The sequence below is a fragment of the Prosopis cineraria genome, unplaced genomic scaffold (genome assembly GCF_029017545.1).
Source record: "Prosopis cineraria cultivar Desert tree isolate PC_DT_omini unplaced genomic scaffold, ASM2901754v1 PC5, whole genome shotgun sequence".
NCBI lineage: Eukaryota > Viridiplantae > Streptophyta > Magnoliopsida > Fabales > Fabaceae > Prosopis > Prosopis cineraria.
Window position 1 is genome coordinate 7,449,183 of NW_026555336.1, and position 13,521 is coordinate 7,462,703.

Consider the following 13,521-nt stretch of genomic DNA (forward strand, 5'->3'; position numbering starts at 1 on the left):
TAACAAAAAAGAATCAATTTATTTAGGAAGGAAAATATACCTTGTAATCTATTGTTTCTGATAAAATTACAAGCCACGAAGGCAAGTACTATAGATATCAGAGGGAATCATACATTAAGTGGATATAACACGGCTACATACAAACAACAACATTCTTATTCTGAAAAATAAAAAAGGCATAATACTGCACTAATCCTAACATAGTGAGAGGACACGCCCTGATGCACCTTCGCTAAGCTGAGTTCTTTTCTCAGAGAGATTATGACTAGACCCAAAAAAAAAACTGCAGAGCTAAAAATACATTCAAGTAATACGCTTCTGAGGTCAAGGAAAAAAAATTACAAAAGTCGTCCAGCTGACCTAGGCTATATTCCAAAGTAAATCTCATATTTGCTAAGCAACTATAAGGGGAAAAAAAAAAAAGAGTTGCGTTATTTCAAGTTTACCCCCTTTGTTCTGGTTTATGATCACTTCCATTTCCATATATCAGCAACAAAAGGGCAATCAATAACGAAGCTTTATGCTGAGAACTAGAGGGCACCATTTTACGAGGTTCTACTGTCACCTTCATCCTGTCTTAACACACTGCCCTGTATGAATTCTGCCTTCTTTACCATTAACTGCAACATTATTGTCAGGTCATTGTCACAGGTTTGGCCAGCTTTGGTGTAATAATTATGCGTCCAGACCAGACAGAAACAACTGTCCCAGACAAATCTCAGGTGCCTTTTGGGAAATTTTATATCACATCTTCCAAGCAGCATAAATATGTGAAGGAAATCATTTAAATACTGAACCATATGTATATTTAAATAAATATATATTAATCTGTTATGCCTTGATTGGAAAATGGCACCTGGGCTTTGTTCTTCACACAAGTTTTATGCACATGCATGCAAATGTTTAATTGATTTCTAAGGGGGAAAACATACATAAACTAGTTCTTCATAGAGAGCCTATCAAATGATGGTTTACAAGTGTTTACCTGAACTGAAATAATCAAGATGCATCCAAAGGAGCAACTGTGTCTCCATTAAATTCACCAAATATATTTGGGCATCCATCCCATTTTCCTCGGTCTCTGGCTTCCCAATACCCGCCTACGTATCGAAATGTTCCATTTTCACCATCTCTTTGGAACCATTTAGGTTTCCAACCATTTTCTTGGATTTTCCTAGACTGCGGACGCAAGAACAAGGATAATTAACATTATAGTTGGAAAAACACTTTAAAATTAAGAATAGTATATTGGCTTTACGCTAGTACGCATTTGGGTTGCTCAAATTCCAAATTACAGGTTCCTAGAAGCTATGGTATCAACGCTCAATAGGAATGTGAATGCTTAAGAATAAGTATTAGTATGACAGCAATAACCATAGGTCAAACAATATAAGGCCACAATTTGCTTACCGCTAACACTGAAAGTACTTGTCAACACAGTTCTGATTAAAATTAAAGGCCAAACCGGCATAGCTGACATCACATGCAACTAACAACTCAAATAAACAAGAGAAAATGCAATCATTAGTTTTTATAGTTTTTATCAAATTTTGCTCGTAGTTTTTTTCATTGTTTTCAATTCTGAAACAATAGGGTCCTAAGCAAGTCATCCAATCTTGCTGAAACTTTAGGGACTGGAAATATGTAAAAAATTAAAGGGACTAAAAGCAAAACCCCATGAACTGATGATTACGTTTTCCCCATAAATAATCAGAAAATGCTGAAATGAAACACAAAATATAGAGAAAGCAATGTTGTACCACCAAGAAGTCATGCATCGCCAATGCTTTATAAATATTACTCCATTCTAATTTATAAGACAAGTCACAAAATTCTACATACCAATCAAACTCATTAAATATACTTTACAGTTTTATTTTTTCAAAACAAAAATATAAATTTCAAAAAATATTGTTCATTTAATACTCTATTTATGAAAGAATATTAAAGAAAGAATATAATAAGAAGGATAATATTGGAAAAGCATTATCATGAAACCTTATTCTTCTTAAAGTGCCTTATATTTTGAGATATCGAGTTCCCCAAAAGTGTCCTATAATTTGGGATGAAGGTAATATTGATCATCATACTTTTTTTTTTTTGAAATAAAGTCAAATTAATATATTAGCTAAAAAACATAAAAAGTTGTATTAATCATCATACAAGAGCTGTAAAGCTTGAAACAGTATTTTAATATAATATGCTTATTGAGAACCGCAGTACAGAATTAAAGAGCAAGGTGTAAAGTGTAAACATACCATTCTTTGCCTCTTCTCCAGCCTTTGCTTCTCCAAATTCGCCTTCTCATATTCCCCATTCTCTAGATGCCGCTGATCTGGTCTCATCCTGGAATCCGTGGGCGGGAGCTTCTCCTTTAATCCGTGATCAAATACCGGGGATCAGACAAAGCTATAAAAAACAATTAGAGATGACTAAATAAGAAAATGGAAACGCACATCAAATAATCATTTAACACATCATCACTACCTTCAGTCCTGGCAAAAGCTCGTTCAGAGTGATAGCAAATGATGTCATATTGTACCGAGTGAGATTAGTTGGAGGTTTACTCCTTTTCCACAACAACGGTGCATCTGATGAAGTTACATGTTTGGACTTGACATTCCCATCACCAATAGCATAGAACATGCTGTCATCCCACTTGCCAAATAATGTGGCAGCTTTTTTCCCCGTAACATCTTCAACAAATCCATGCACCTAGTCAGAGACATATTATCGAGTGAGGTATGAAACGAAATAAAAAGTAGAAGATATCTTATTTCAAAATTATGAGTCAGAGAATGGGGGAAGAGCAAAGGCGGGAAGAAATAAAGGTTTCAAGGAAATTTGAAAACGTAAGCAAACCAACGAAAATTTAAGTATTAAGCACAACGGAACCCCAAGGCTAGGCCCTACCTGGTGAGGATTTCGGTCAAGAATAGACTGCTCTTTAAACTTAAGCCTGCATGAATACTGGCGATTACCGCGTATGTCCATGTTTCCATGATGATCACAGTATATTTTACCAAGTATAAGATTGTAAATTGATGTAGTGACCTAATAAGAAGAACAACAATGACAATCATAACGACGTGAATAAAAAATTAGTACAACTTCAAAGCCTTGCTCCACCACGGGTGGGCAATACATTTCTAAGTTAACTAGAATTCTTCTAACAACGCACACCTTACTCCACTGAAATATTTCACCGTCGTCAAATTCTATGGTCAGAACTCCCACTGGGTCAAGCTGAATTGACCTGCCCCAAAACTTTGAATGAATGTTACTGTCACCCCAAAACTTCCATCCCCTACCTTCACAGTGGCAGGCAATGAGAGTTGGATGATGACTGACCTGTAGTTGATTGTTGCACAATGATATGAAGAATAATTAGGCAAGCAAGCAGAAAATAATTTTCCAAGCAGATAGGTAAGCAGTTGGCACAGCAGTTCTGTGTATTGTTGATGAAAAATGCATATATACCACAGAAGTCTCATATATCTGCAAATTTTTTTATTTGCTTTATCATTTTAGAAAACCCAAGATTATTGGCTTAGATCAGGCGTCAGCGTACAGAAAGGGAGTTAATAACCATGAACAAATAACACTAACACTGCTTTTTATGGCCTGTTTAGCCTAGCTTCTGAAAATAAATTTTAAGTTTTGGCGTAAGAGTAGGCTTCTTTCCAGTAGTATCAAAAACACTCTTTGTAAGGGAAGTTTCTTCAATTCATTTGTTTTGTTTTAATTACGGCTTATTTGTTGTTGACTTAATTTTAGGAGTTAGGACATCGCTTTTATGTATTTTAAGATGATCTCAAGCGTTCTATTAGGATTAAGATAGTTACCTGCAAACGAAATGATGCATTCCATTTATTTAAATATAGTAAATTCAATGGATCATTAACCTAAACTCCTACAAAATTCTTCAAGGAAGCAAAAGCAGAAATTAGGCATTATTTTAAGACAGCAGTACCACCCCCCTGAGCAAAATCATTAATTACCATACCTTACTTTTCGGACCTATACCCTCTTAAAATGCATACACTTTTTTATGTAATTTCTTAGGGGAAGCAACATTTTTTTTTTTTAAGACCAGCCAAGCATGATAAAATATCGATTGAAGTACCTGTGTTTTCCCCACACACTAATTACTTTGTCAGTGCCTAACTATAATTTAAGAGAAGCTATTTCAAAAGAAAAAAAAAAAGCACACACACCCCCCCAACCTCTGAGGCTCTGACGTTGATAAAATCCAAAAAATTTTATTTTCCCATAGAATAACATGTTAAAATTGCAAAACTGTTAACTGTTGCAGATCAAAGCTAAGTTGGAACCATATCTTCATTTTATAAAAGCTATCAAGGTTTTTTTTTTTTAGCCACTGGGAAAATCTTTAATGAAACTTCAGGTTTTAAAAAGTAATAGTTAATAATTTAATAACGTTTCACAAGGAAGAAGCTTGAAATATCGATATATTCAAAATATAAGAACTTCAAGTCAATTAATTATAAAACCGTTTCTTAGTCAAAAATTCATAGCACATCTTCATAACTGTATATATCTAAGGCATAACTCTGCATCATTAATGCACTAACCTTTTCAGAAAAGAAGCGAATTCCTTTATCAGGATAATCAGCTTCATAAGTTTCCCCTAACAAAGGATTAAAGGGTTTACAGTGACGACCTTCAGATGATGCATATCCAGAAACTGCAAAGGCTGCAACATTCAGTGCCCGAAGGAGACCGTTTCCCTGAAAATGACAGTATCATATTTAATAGCATCAAAATGAAGCAACATTTCACACTCGTGATCTGCAAACAATTTGCCAAAGAAATTGTGAACTGAGGAAAAGAAACAGATCTCCCTCGAAGTTGCTGAATCATTTATACAAGAATTCTCCTTGAAATTGTCTCGAACTCATTAACTGAACTTAGAAAGGACCACCATACAGAAGCAGAAACAGTACTTGCCTATCATGTTAAATATTGTATAAAACTGAACACATTTACATTAAATATTCAGGCAACGGTCCAAAATATAGATCACCAAAAACAGGCGAAAACTGAAAAGAGTGTCCAAAATTATTTCACGCCTAAATAATCAATGTTCAAAATAATCAGCATTTAAATATTAGTCACGTAGAAAAAAACATATTTGCATGAAATACTTAATAATGTTCCCAGTATGTTACACCTGAATGAATCATTGTTCAAAATTAGTTTAACCCATACTTCTATGCCAAGGTTAAATTATCACAAGCAGAAACCATGACTTTTTTGTATTCCCAAACTCAACAGAGCCTAAATCCTGCACGAATAAACTCACTCATGAAAAAGGAAATGTTTGATTGCATAAGTACAATGTAAATATAATTCAAGATCTAAAAAATATATGAAATCACCATATCAATAGCTGAAATTATTGAAAGTTCAAGGGAAATTGATGCAATTGGAGATCAGATCAGCAAAGACAAATATCCATTTACCAAATGAAGTTTGAAAATTATAAACAAAACACTAGTTTTAAATGATTTGGTCTTACTGATTTTCCATACTCATAAGCTCGGTCCAAAAGGTAAGAGTATTCGAGGTCTTCACAACATTTCTGAAGGGAAGATATTGGCTCATTAAAGTACACAGGAAGGCAAATGCGAGAGAGATCCTTTCCCACATTATCTTTGATCATTGACCAAAGACTAACACCCTTCTCTTTCTCAACAGGATCAGGAAGCTTTCTTCGTCTTGTAATCTGAGGATAACTAGAATTATAGACTGCCTTTTCAGGCTGAATTTTCTTGAGATCAATGCATTGTGCATCGGTTTCCCCAGGCTTGCCCGCTGGAACCAGAGGTCCTGATGACCCACACCTGAAACCAGGTTCTGCAAAGCACTCTTCAGTGTCATAGTATGAGATTTCATCTTCATCTGACACTTCTTCCATCTCCTGCTTCTCAATATCTTCAGATGATTCAGTTGTACTGCATTCTGAGCAACAAAGAATATGAAAAAGACTTTACATAAAAGGCTGCAAACAAGTTCTATGTAAACAATTGTACCCAAAAGGAACTTCCATATTTATCAGAAGACAACCTAACCGTTCAAATTTATAAACAAATAAGGTTTTTAATAGTAGTTTGCATCCGTAATTATGATTACAAACTTACTATTGTGATTAATTTCACAACCGCATCACAGTGCCATTGCAATCTAAAATGGCTATACTTCGCCATATTTTGTTGCATTTTCTTGCGAAGACCAAAATCACAATTCGAAACCTTGATTACCGTATCCAACGAAGAGAGAAAAATTGAAATATTATTTGAAGCACAGATTAAAAGACGTGCAAGGCCTGTACCTTCAGTTCACAGAGCAAATACCTTGCACATATTTAAGGAAAAAAAAAATATAGATCATTAGAAGTCAACAAGTAGAGATGCATAAACCAGAATTCACCATTGGTATTAATTTAACTGAAAAACAATGCATTGGAAGTCCTAGCCAATCAGTTAATTTTTAGATCACTAATTTAGCTGCAAACAATGAATTCAAACAGATTTGGATCTTAAAAATGAATAAAATTAATAAATGACAATTCAGAGTACAGAGATTCCCGGTTTTTATGTAAATGGTGATGAAATATATACACATAAGAAGTAAAATCCAAACCCCTCAAATTAGGCGAAGACATAAAACATTTGGGTTCATGCGCTAATGACATTCAACGAATAGCTTCGAATAATTCAAGACATGTTCGTACAAAATATGTCAGCAAATATTCTTAATGTTCATGCAAGACAGACCATAGGCCCTTATGTCATCAAAGAACGCAACACAGGTTATTTATAAAACCGCATGCTGATGAGGTTACTTCAAGAGGGAAGAAAAGTAACAGCATATGTATGTAGAGTACCACTATACTTTCCACGTCCTAAACTTGAAAATTCATGCTTAGTTAACTGGTATTCACCATCATGGAGCCCAGAGGCCTCGGGTTCAATATTAGCTGCCTGTTTAGAATTAATAAAAAAAAATATTTTATGTTAAGTCACATACAAAAGGAACAATTCAAAAGGCACTGCAAATAATGATAGTCAAGATTAGACAGATAGATGTGGAAAAAGAAAATGGTAACAAGTCAAGTGCGCAGCAAATAATGATAACATTCTGTTTGGTGGCAGATTAAACAGTTGATCGATTAAGTCCTCAACCAAAATGACCTATGACACGATTGCTGAAAGGCATTTTACAAAAAGCACCATGATAGCAAATAAGCGAAACCACTGGAACCAATAGATCCTAACGCATATTATGTGGCCTGATTTAAAACAACAATGCAAATTATAAACTTCACTTTGAATTGCATGAATCAAATCGGATTCTTATCTCCTATTTTGATAGATAATAGAGCCACTTATTTCTTAAGCATCCATCCATATAGTATGCAAAATATTTATTTAATTCTTCATATACAGAAGAGATTAAATAAAAATAAAAATTCAAGATTGTAATTATCAGTAAAAACACTCAAACCTTCACCTTGAAGAAAATACATCAACATTTATCTCGTTATTTTTGAAATTATACATTCATCATCATATTGGAAGTTTGAAACTGCCACGAACAAAAAAGAATCAAGGTAAAGATAAGAAAGAAACAACAGTTGCCACGATAGTTCACAAATAGAACAACCGTGAGAAAAGTCTCACAGTAATAAAAAATTTACAATAACAATAACTTTAAAGCCAAACAGAAAACGAAACAAAAGCAAAAGTGAATATTGCAGCTGTTAGAATGATGTACTCAAGGAATAAGACAGCATATCACGATCAAGATGACTAGGTACTGTACACCAAAGACGAGAACCGCCACAAGAAAATAAAGATAAGAAATCATGTAACTTAAAGTCAATATATTGCGACACAATTTTTAATTTAAAGAACCGACACTTTCTCCTTCAAATCCATAATTGGGTCGAGTTTTGTGAGGAAAAATTAATATGACAATGACCTAGGTTTTATAAAGAACCGATCATCGAGATTGTAACAAGTATTTCCACAGGTAATGTACTGTAAGATTTGTACGAGTCTTGGGGATAACTTTTAAGGCGACATCACATCAAAGTAAAAAAATTCTTGATGAAATGCATGTGGCTCCCAATCCATCGCCTCTGAAACATCTTAAAAAAAAAAATCAACCAAAATATAATAATAACGGGATTATTGAGTTACCTCCAACTGCCTTATTGTATCAAGCAAATTTGATCGCTCTTCACAAAGAATTTGAAGTTGCCCTTGCATTCTCGAGAATTCAGAGAGCATTATTTGCTCACACTCCTTCACAACGTTCTCAGCAGTTCCTTCCTCGAGCAAACGCTTTTTCAGGCTCTCAGTTGATATAGATATATCAGTGGGTACAAGAGAAATATCATCCTTCAGTGATCTAATCGGATACAAGCTACGAGTCGATTCCAATGCTCGCATCCACGCCTCCCGATCTTTCCTCGAATCAGTTCTCAGATGGAGAGTCTTGGTAGCAGTAAAGATATAGAACCGCCGATCGTCTGATTTGCTCTCTCTAAAGGACGAAACCTGCCAAACATTCACACAAGATATCATTTAACTTTAGAAGAATCAGCATTTTACAGGAAAACAAGAAGATTCTGCAAGGATGACAACTTCTGAGAAGTGTTCTGAGCATGAAATAAGCAATAGACAAATGCAATGCTTAGGCGAGTATCAGAAGATATCAAGTCCACGTGAGTTAGATTCGAAATCCATAAGCAGTAGACTAAACTGGAGAGTGGAGAGGACAGCCCATCATAGAAGACTCTGCCATAAAGATAAATAGAATCAAGCATTTCTAACGTGGCAAGAAATGGATAAGACCCCAAAAACCTCAAGAACTAAATACTCAAAATTTGTTGGCTATAAGAGAGTTAATCACAATTAACTTGATACTAAATCCAGTGAGGAACGAAGATGCTAGAAAAATTCAAGACAAGGAAATGAGTAGAGAAAGTGTGGGTTCTTGAACAGTAGGAACATAGTCCCTATTATCCTTTGCTAAAAAACAAGCATAAAAGTATAAAACGTTAAATTTGAAACGCAGGACATACCCCACATATTGCTTTGTTTGTCAAGTCCACGTATTTATTTATTTAACAAGAAAAAGAAATGTCCTGAATTTTTTTTTTATTGTTTTAACAAAAAGTACTATATGTCAATTACTCTTCATTAATCATTACCCTTCAAAACAGACTTGTAAATCCAATGCAAAATCACCAGCTGAAATTTTTCTTTACTTGTCCTCAAAATCCACACCTCAGTTGAAGTTGCTTAAAGCAACGCAGGTTACGCGACGCAACATACTTCAAAGACATCGCATCAAACCCCGAGACGCTACAATTACACTCAACAGAGTCCAAGATCCCTAATTACCCACCGTTCGATTAATCACCTCAATGTTGCTATTATTCTTTTTTCTCACCTAAGAGTTAACGCCTTCAAATTTTCTATCGCGAAATGATAACTACTTAAAAAAATGTATAGCCAAGTTGCGGTTTACTTTCTCGAACCAACCAACAAACAGTATCGGTCGCTCAGAAACGCAAAGCGTTAGCTTTAGATGAAGGAGGAAGGAGGAAGGTGAATAGAGATGAGCAGTGATTTTTGAAGGAGATGATGAAAATTAGGTCGGATCTGCAGAAAATGGTGAAACGACGGTGTGAGGGAGGAAGAAATAGGAGCTCAAATCCCACCAATGTGGCAATGCCAATGAAGGAGATGATGTGACCGCAAGTTAATGCCTAGGGCTACGGTGCAGGCTATCTCCACTCTCGGTCACCTGCTGATGTGACCCACTCTACATTAACAAGTAGTTAAAACTGCAAAACAAGGATTGAAAAGTTGAATTCCGAAATTGAAATCACAAACAAAAGCCCAGAAGAGAGAGAAAGTCACAAGCGAACAATGGTAGAAACCCTCGGTTTAACACATTATTGCTCAGACATCCAAGCTTCTTTACCTTTTTAATCTATTGACAAAACTAAAAAGAATCAAGTTTGGGAATTTTCATGACGCAATTTGTTTATCCTGCCCCAAAAGTAAAAGACGAAATATGGGGAAAAAAATAATAAAAGAAAACAGTAATCATATTTGAAATCAAAACGTCGCTCCTACAGGAAACTCGCAGTGAACTAGCGCGAAAAAAGTGAACACCCACTGGTCAGGAGTTTCTTGGCTGGTATTCTTTCTTGTGAGTGGAGAAATAAAGAGATAAAAGAAGCGATTCAAGTACCCAAGTACGAACGTACCTTGAGGTGGACTACGCCAGACGCAGATTTCTGGTTCTTCCGACGCACGGTACTCCCGCTGTCCATCCTCGCCAATCGGTTAGTTGAGATTTCGCCAATCAACCTGACGTCGTCGGTCGGCGTGAGGAGATTGAGGTTTTCCGGCCACCGGATCTTGGCGTAAGAGAGGACACCATTTCTCAAGAGGAACCAACGCGATCTCCACCCCTTGCTGTAATTGGTCCACTTATAGAGGATCCCAGCCACGGTGGCCTCCGATCCCCGAGCCCGCCCACCGGCATTGCGCTCAGATCCGACCGCAGCAAAACTCGCTGGCAGACTCCTAGTCCTGGAAAGCGAAGCGTCTGGTGACTGATTACCGATTCCGGGACTCTCCAGCGAGATACAGCAAAGAGGATGCATTTCCTTCACCCGCATTTTGACTCCCAAACGATTCCCTTCTTCTTCTTTCAATTGTCCATTAGAGGTAAGGATACAGCTGCTTCACAGAACGAGGGAGATCGAAGATCGAGAGATTAATTGAGAAGGAAGGAAGGAGGGGGTCACATTGAATACGAGATTGGAGTGAAAGGAAATAGAGATAGCTTGAATTGATGGGAAAGTGTAGTGAAAAGGAATGGTAGGGGGTTTTTGGTATTTAGAAATAGAGAGAGGCTTTTGGGTTACGAAACTGAGTTATATAGACGGAAAACGCAAAGGAAAAGGAAGAGGGAATGAAGGTGGTGGGTGGGTAATAAAGGATGTGGCAGAATGGTAATTTAAAGCGGTTATTCCCTCTCCTTCGCCTTCGTCTTCGTCTTCGTCTTCGTCTTCCTGAGTCTGCAACTTCTGTTCTGTTTTGTTCAGCTGGCTCCTCCTCCTTCTCCTCTTTGGCCTATTTAACTTTTGAAATTGGTGGGAGCTTAGAGAGAGAGAGAGAGAGAGAGAGAGAGAGAGAGAGAGAAGGTGAGAGAGATATCGCGAGTAAATGGGGGGCGGGAATGATATCGGGAAAATATCGGAAGAAGACAGAGAGTTGAACGGAGAGAAGAGAAAGAGAAGAAGAAGAAAGTGGCAGTGGATGGTCATGAGTCGGAAACTGAATCCTCTTATAATAAATGTCATTTACTGCGTAATCATGATTTTTCCCTTCTTTTTCTTTCTTATCTTTATCCTGTATACGTAAAATTAATCAATGTAGCTTTATGATACAAATTTATTTTCTTTTGGTGAAATATAAATTATTTAACTTACTAATGATAATAAAAATATAAATTTTATGTTATCAAAAAATAATATAAATTATATATTTATATGTGATATAAAAATTTTCTTGACAAACAATCACATCTATCAAACTACGCAATTCGTATTTCTTGTTATTTTCTTAATCCAAGGTTACAGAAAAAATGGTGCAGAGTAAGTAACAAAATCATATCATGTCAAAAGTTGGCTTTCACAACTTATAAGTGAATCATTAAAGATCATTGTATTTAAATTTTTTAAAAAAAGCTTAGTGTGCGAGCATATTGACATATTTATTTACTATTTCAAAAACATGACTTATGGTGGTTATTTAATTTATCATTATAAAATTTTGTATTTTCTTAATAGTTTTGAAAGGTGGATAGCACTAAGTAGAGTTGTATTAAATGAATAACTGAGCTTTTATGAAATTAAAGTAAATAAAACTTTACAAAACTTAACATTTTAATAAAGGTTGAGACCTCTTATCTCAACAAAAAAAAAGGTTGAGACCTCTTAAAAATAGTTTTGAAGCAGTGCAAGGATAATGGTAATTAATATATTTATAAAATCCCACAATCCATTGTTTTGGGCTTTGGCCCCCTTTCTTACCCAAAAAAAAATCTCATAACTTATTGTCCTTAATCATCGCCAATGACATTGCTACATGTAGTTGCTTCATTAATATTAATCAAATCATCAATATCAAGTCTACCACAATTTAGATTCAAGGGTGATCCATTTGGCTTCAAATCTAGGAATGTCCTTCCTTAAGAATTTGAATTTTGATATAAGTTGTTGAGCATTGATTACTTGTTGAGTTGACAAGAAGGCAATAATTTTATCACAGTTATATTCTTCCAAGTATAGTTTCTAGCATCTAGTTTTTTAAATATTGGAACAAACTTTTACAAATAGTCTTTGCTATCGTGTTCTCCTTATGCTCGAGTTTCCTGTTTCAATGTTTGTTTTCTTTCCAAATTATCCAATCTTATATGAGAAGGGAAAAGAAACTGTTAAACTTAAATTGCTTTACTCATTTCATCCAGACATTTTTAACTTCATTATAATCACGCAAGATATGTATTAAGGAGAGTTACAATCAAGAAAACAAGTGCACTGGTAAGGATTTCTCCCATCAATGTTATTGAATTTAGTTTGCAGTCAATCCCAAGCAAGTTTTTAGAGAAAGGATTTTATTTTCTCATAAATAGGCCATTTCCAAATCCTAACCTAAATATATATATATATATATATATCAAAGCTTTATAATTGAATTTGATGGAGAAGTTGTTGTTAGTGAAAGGTCTCCAATAAAGAGCATCTCCATCTCTATGTGTATTAGGTAGCTGCACAAGTGATATAAGATTGATCACGTCTAATTAAAGGTAGCTACTATATTGATCAATGTTCTATCTTCCTAAGTGTGCAAAAATCTAATACTCTTATATGGAGAATAGATTCAACATAAGAATGTGCTTATTTAATAAGAGAATTAAAGAGAGGAGACAGTTTGTTATATCAAAAGAAAATTTGATCACCTTCACCAACTCTCTGTCTGACATGAGTCATAAATTTATCCCAAATTTGACAAATATCATTTCAAGTGTAGGATGAACTTGACTCATTGTCTTTAAAATGCTTCACAAAAATATGTTTCTTGTCTTTAAATATAAGCAAATTTCAACAAAATCATATAATTTTAAAAAGTTGGTTAATATAATTATGTATATAAGTGAATAGAGTCCAAAAACATACCTCCATTGATGACTAACTTCTATTCAACCACATGCGGGAACTGGGTTACAGTTGCAAACCTTGGATGAGTTACACAGTAAATACAATATTTTCCATGAGAGAAGAAAATTATAAGAGAGCCTTTTCAAAGAACGCCCATTTTTCTTTTCCGAGTATCCAACACGTATAGCACGTTAATTTTAGTTGGCATTTACAAAAAATGCTCCATCCTAATATCATGTAACCAC

At 35.1% G+C, this 13,521-nt stretch overlaps 1 protein-coding gene across 6 annotated transcripts; it reads right to left on the bottom strand.

The window, feature by feature from the left end:
* Positions 1-11,342, bottom strand: LOC129311131 (oxysterol-binding protein-related protein 2A-like). 6 transcript variants are annotated; one of them, XM_054953159.1, is made up of 11 exons: positions 10,313-11,336; positions 8,229-8,588; positions 6,968-7,007; positions 5,543-5,985; positions 4,596-4,751; positions 3,184-3,351; positions 2,914-3,054; positions 2,488-2,715; positions 2,259-2,372; positions 986-1,179; positions 1-620 (listed from the first exon to the last, which is right to left on the bottom strand). In XM_054953159.1, exons 1-10 carry the CDS (start codon positions 10,727-10,729, stop codon positions 1,000-1,002), a joined length of 2,247 nt encoding a protein of 748 aa, XP_054809134.1. In that variant the 5' UTR covers positions 10,730-11,336; the 3' UTR covers positions 1-620; positions 986-999. The 6 variants fall into 6 exon arrangements, 5 of the variants coding, with proteins under 5 accessions (XP_054809134.1, XP_054809133.1, XP_054809135.1 ...); XM_054953158.1 differs by having other exon boundaries at positions 6,911-7,007; XM_054953160.1 differs by lacking the exon at positions 10,313-11,336 and adding an exon at positions 8,676-9,027 and having other exon boundaries at positions 6,911-7,007.
* Between the last annotated feature and the right edge of the window lie 2,179 nt (positions 11,343-13,521).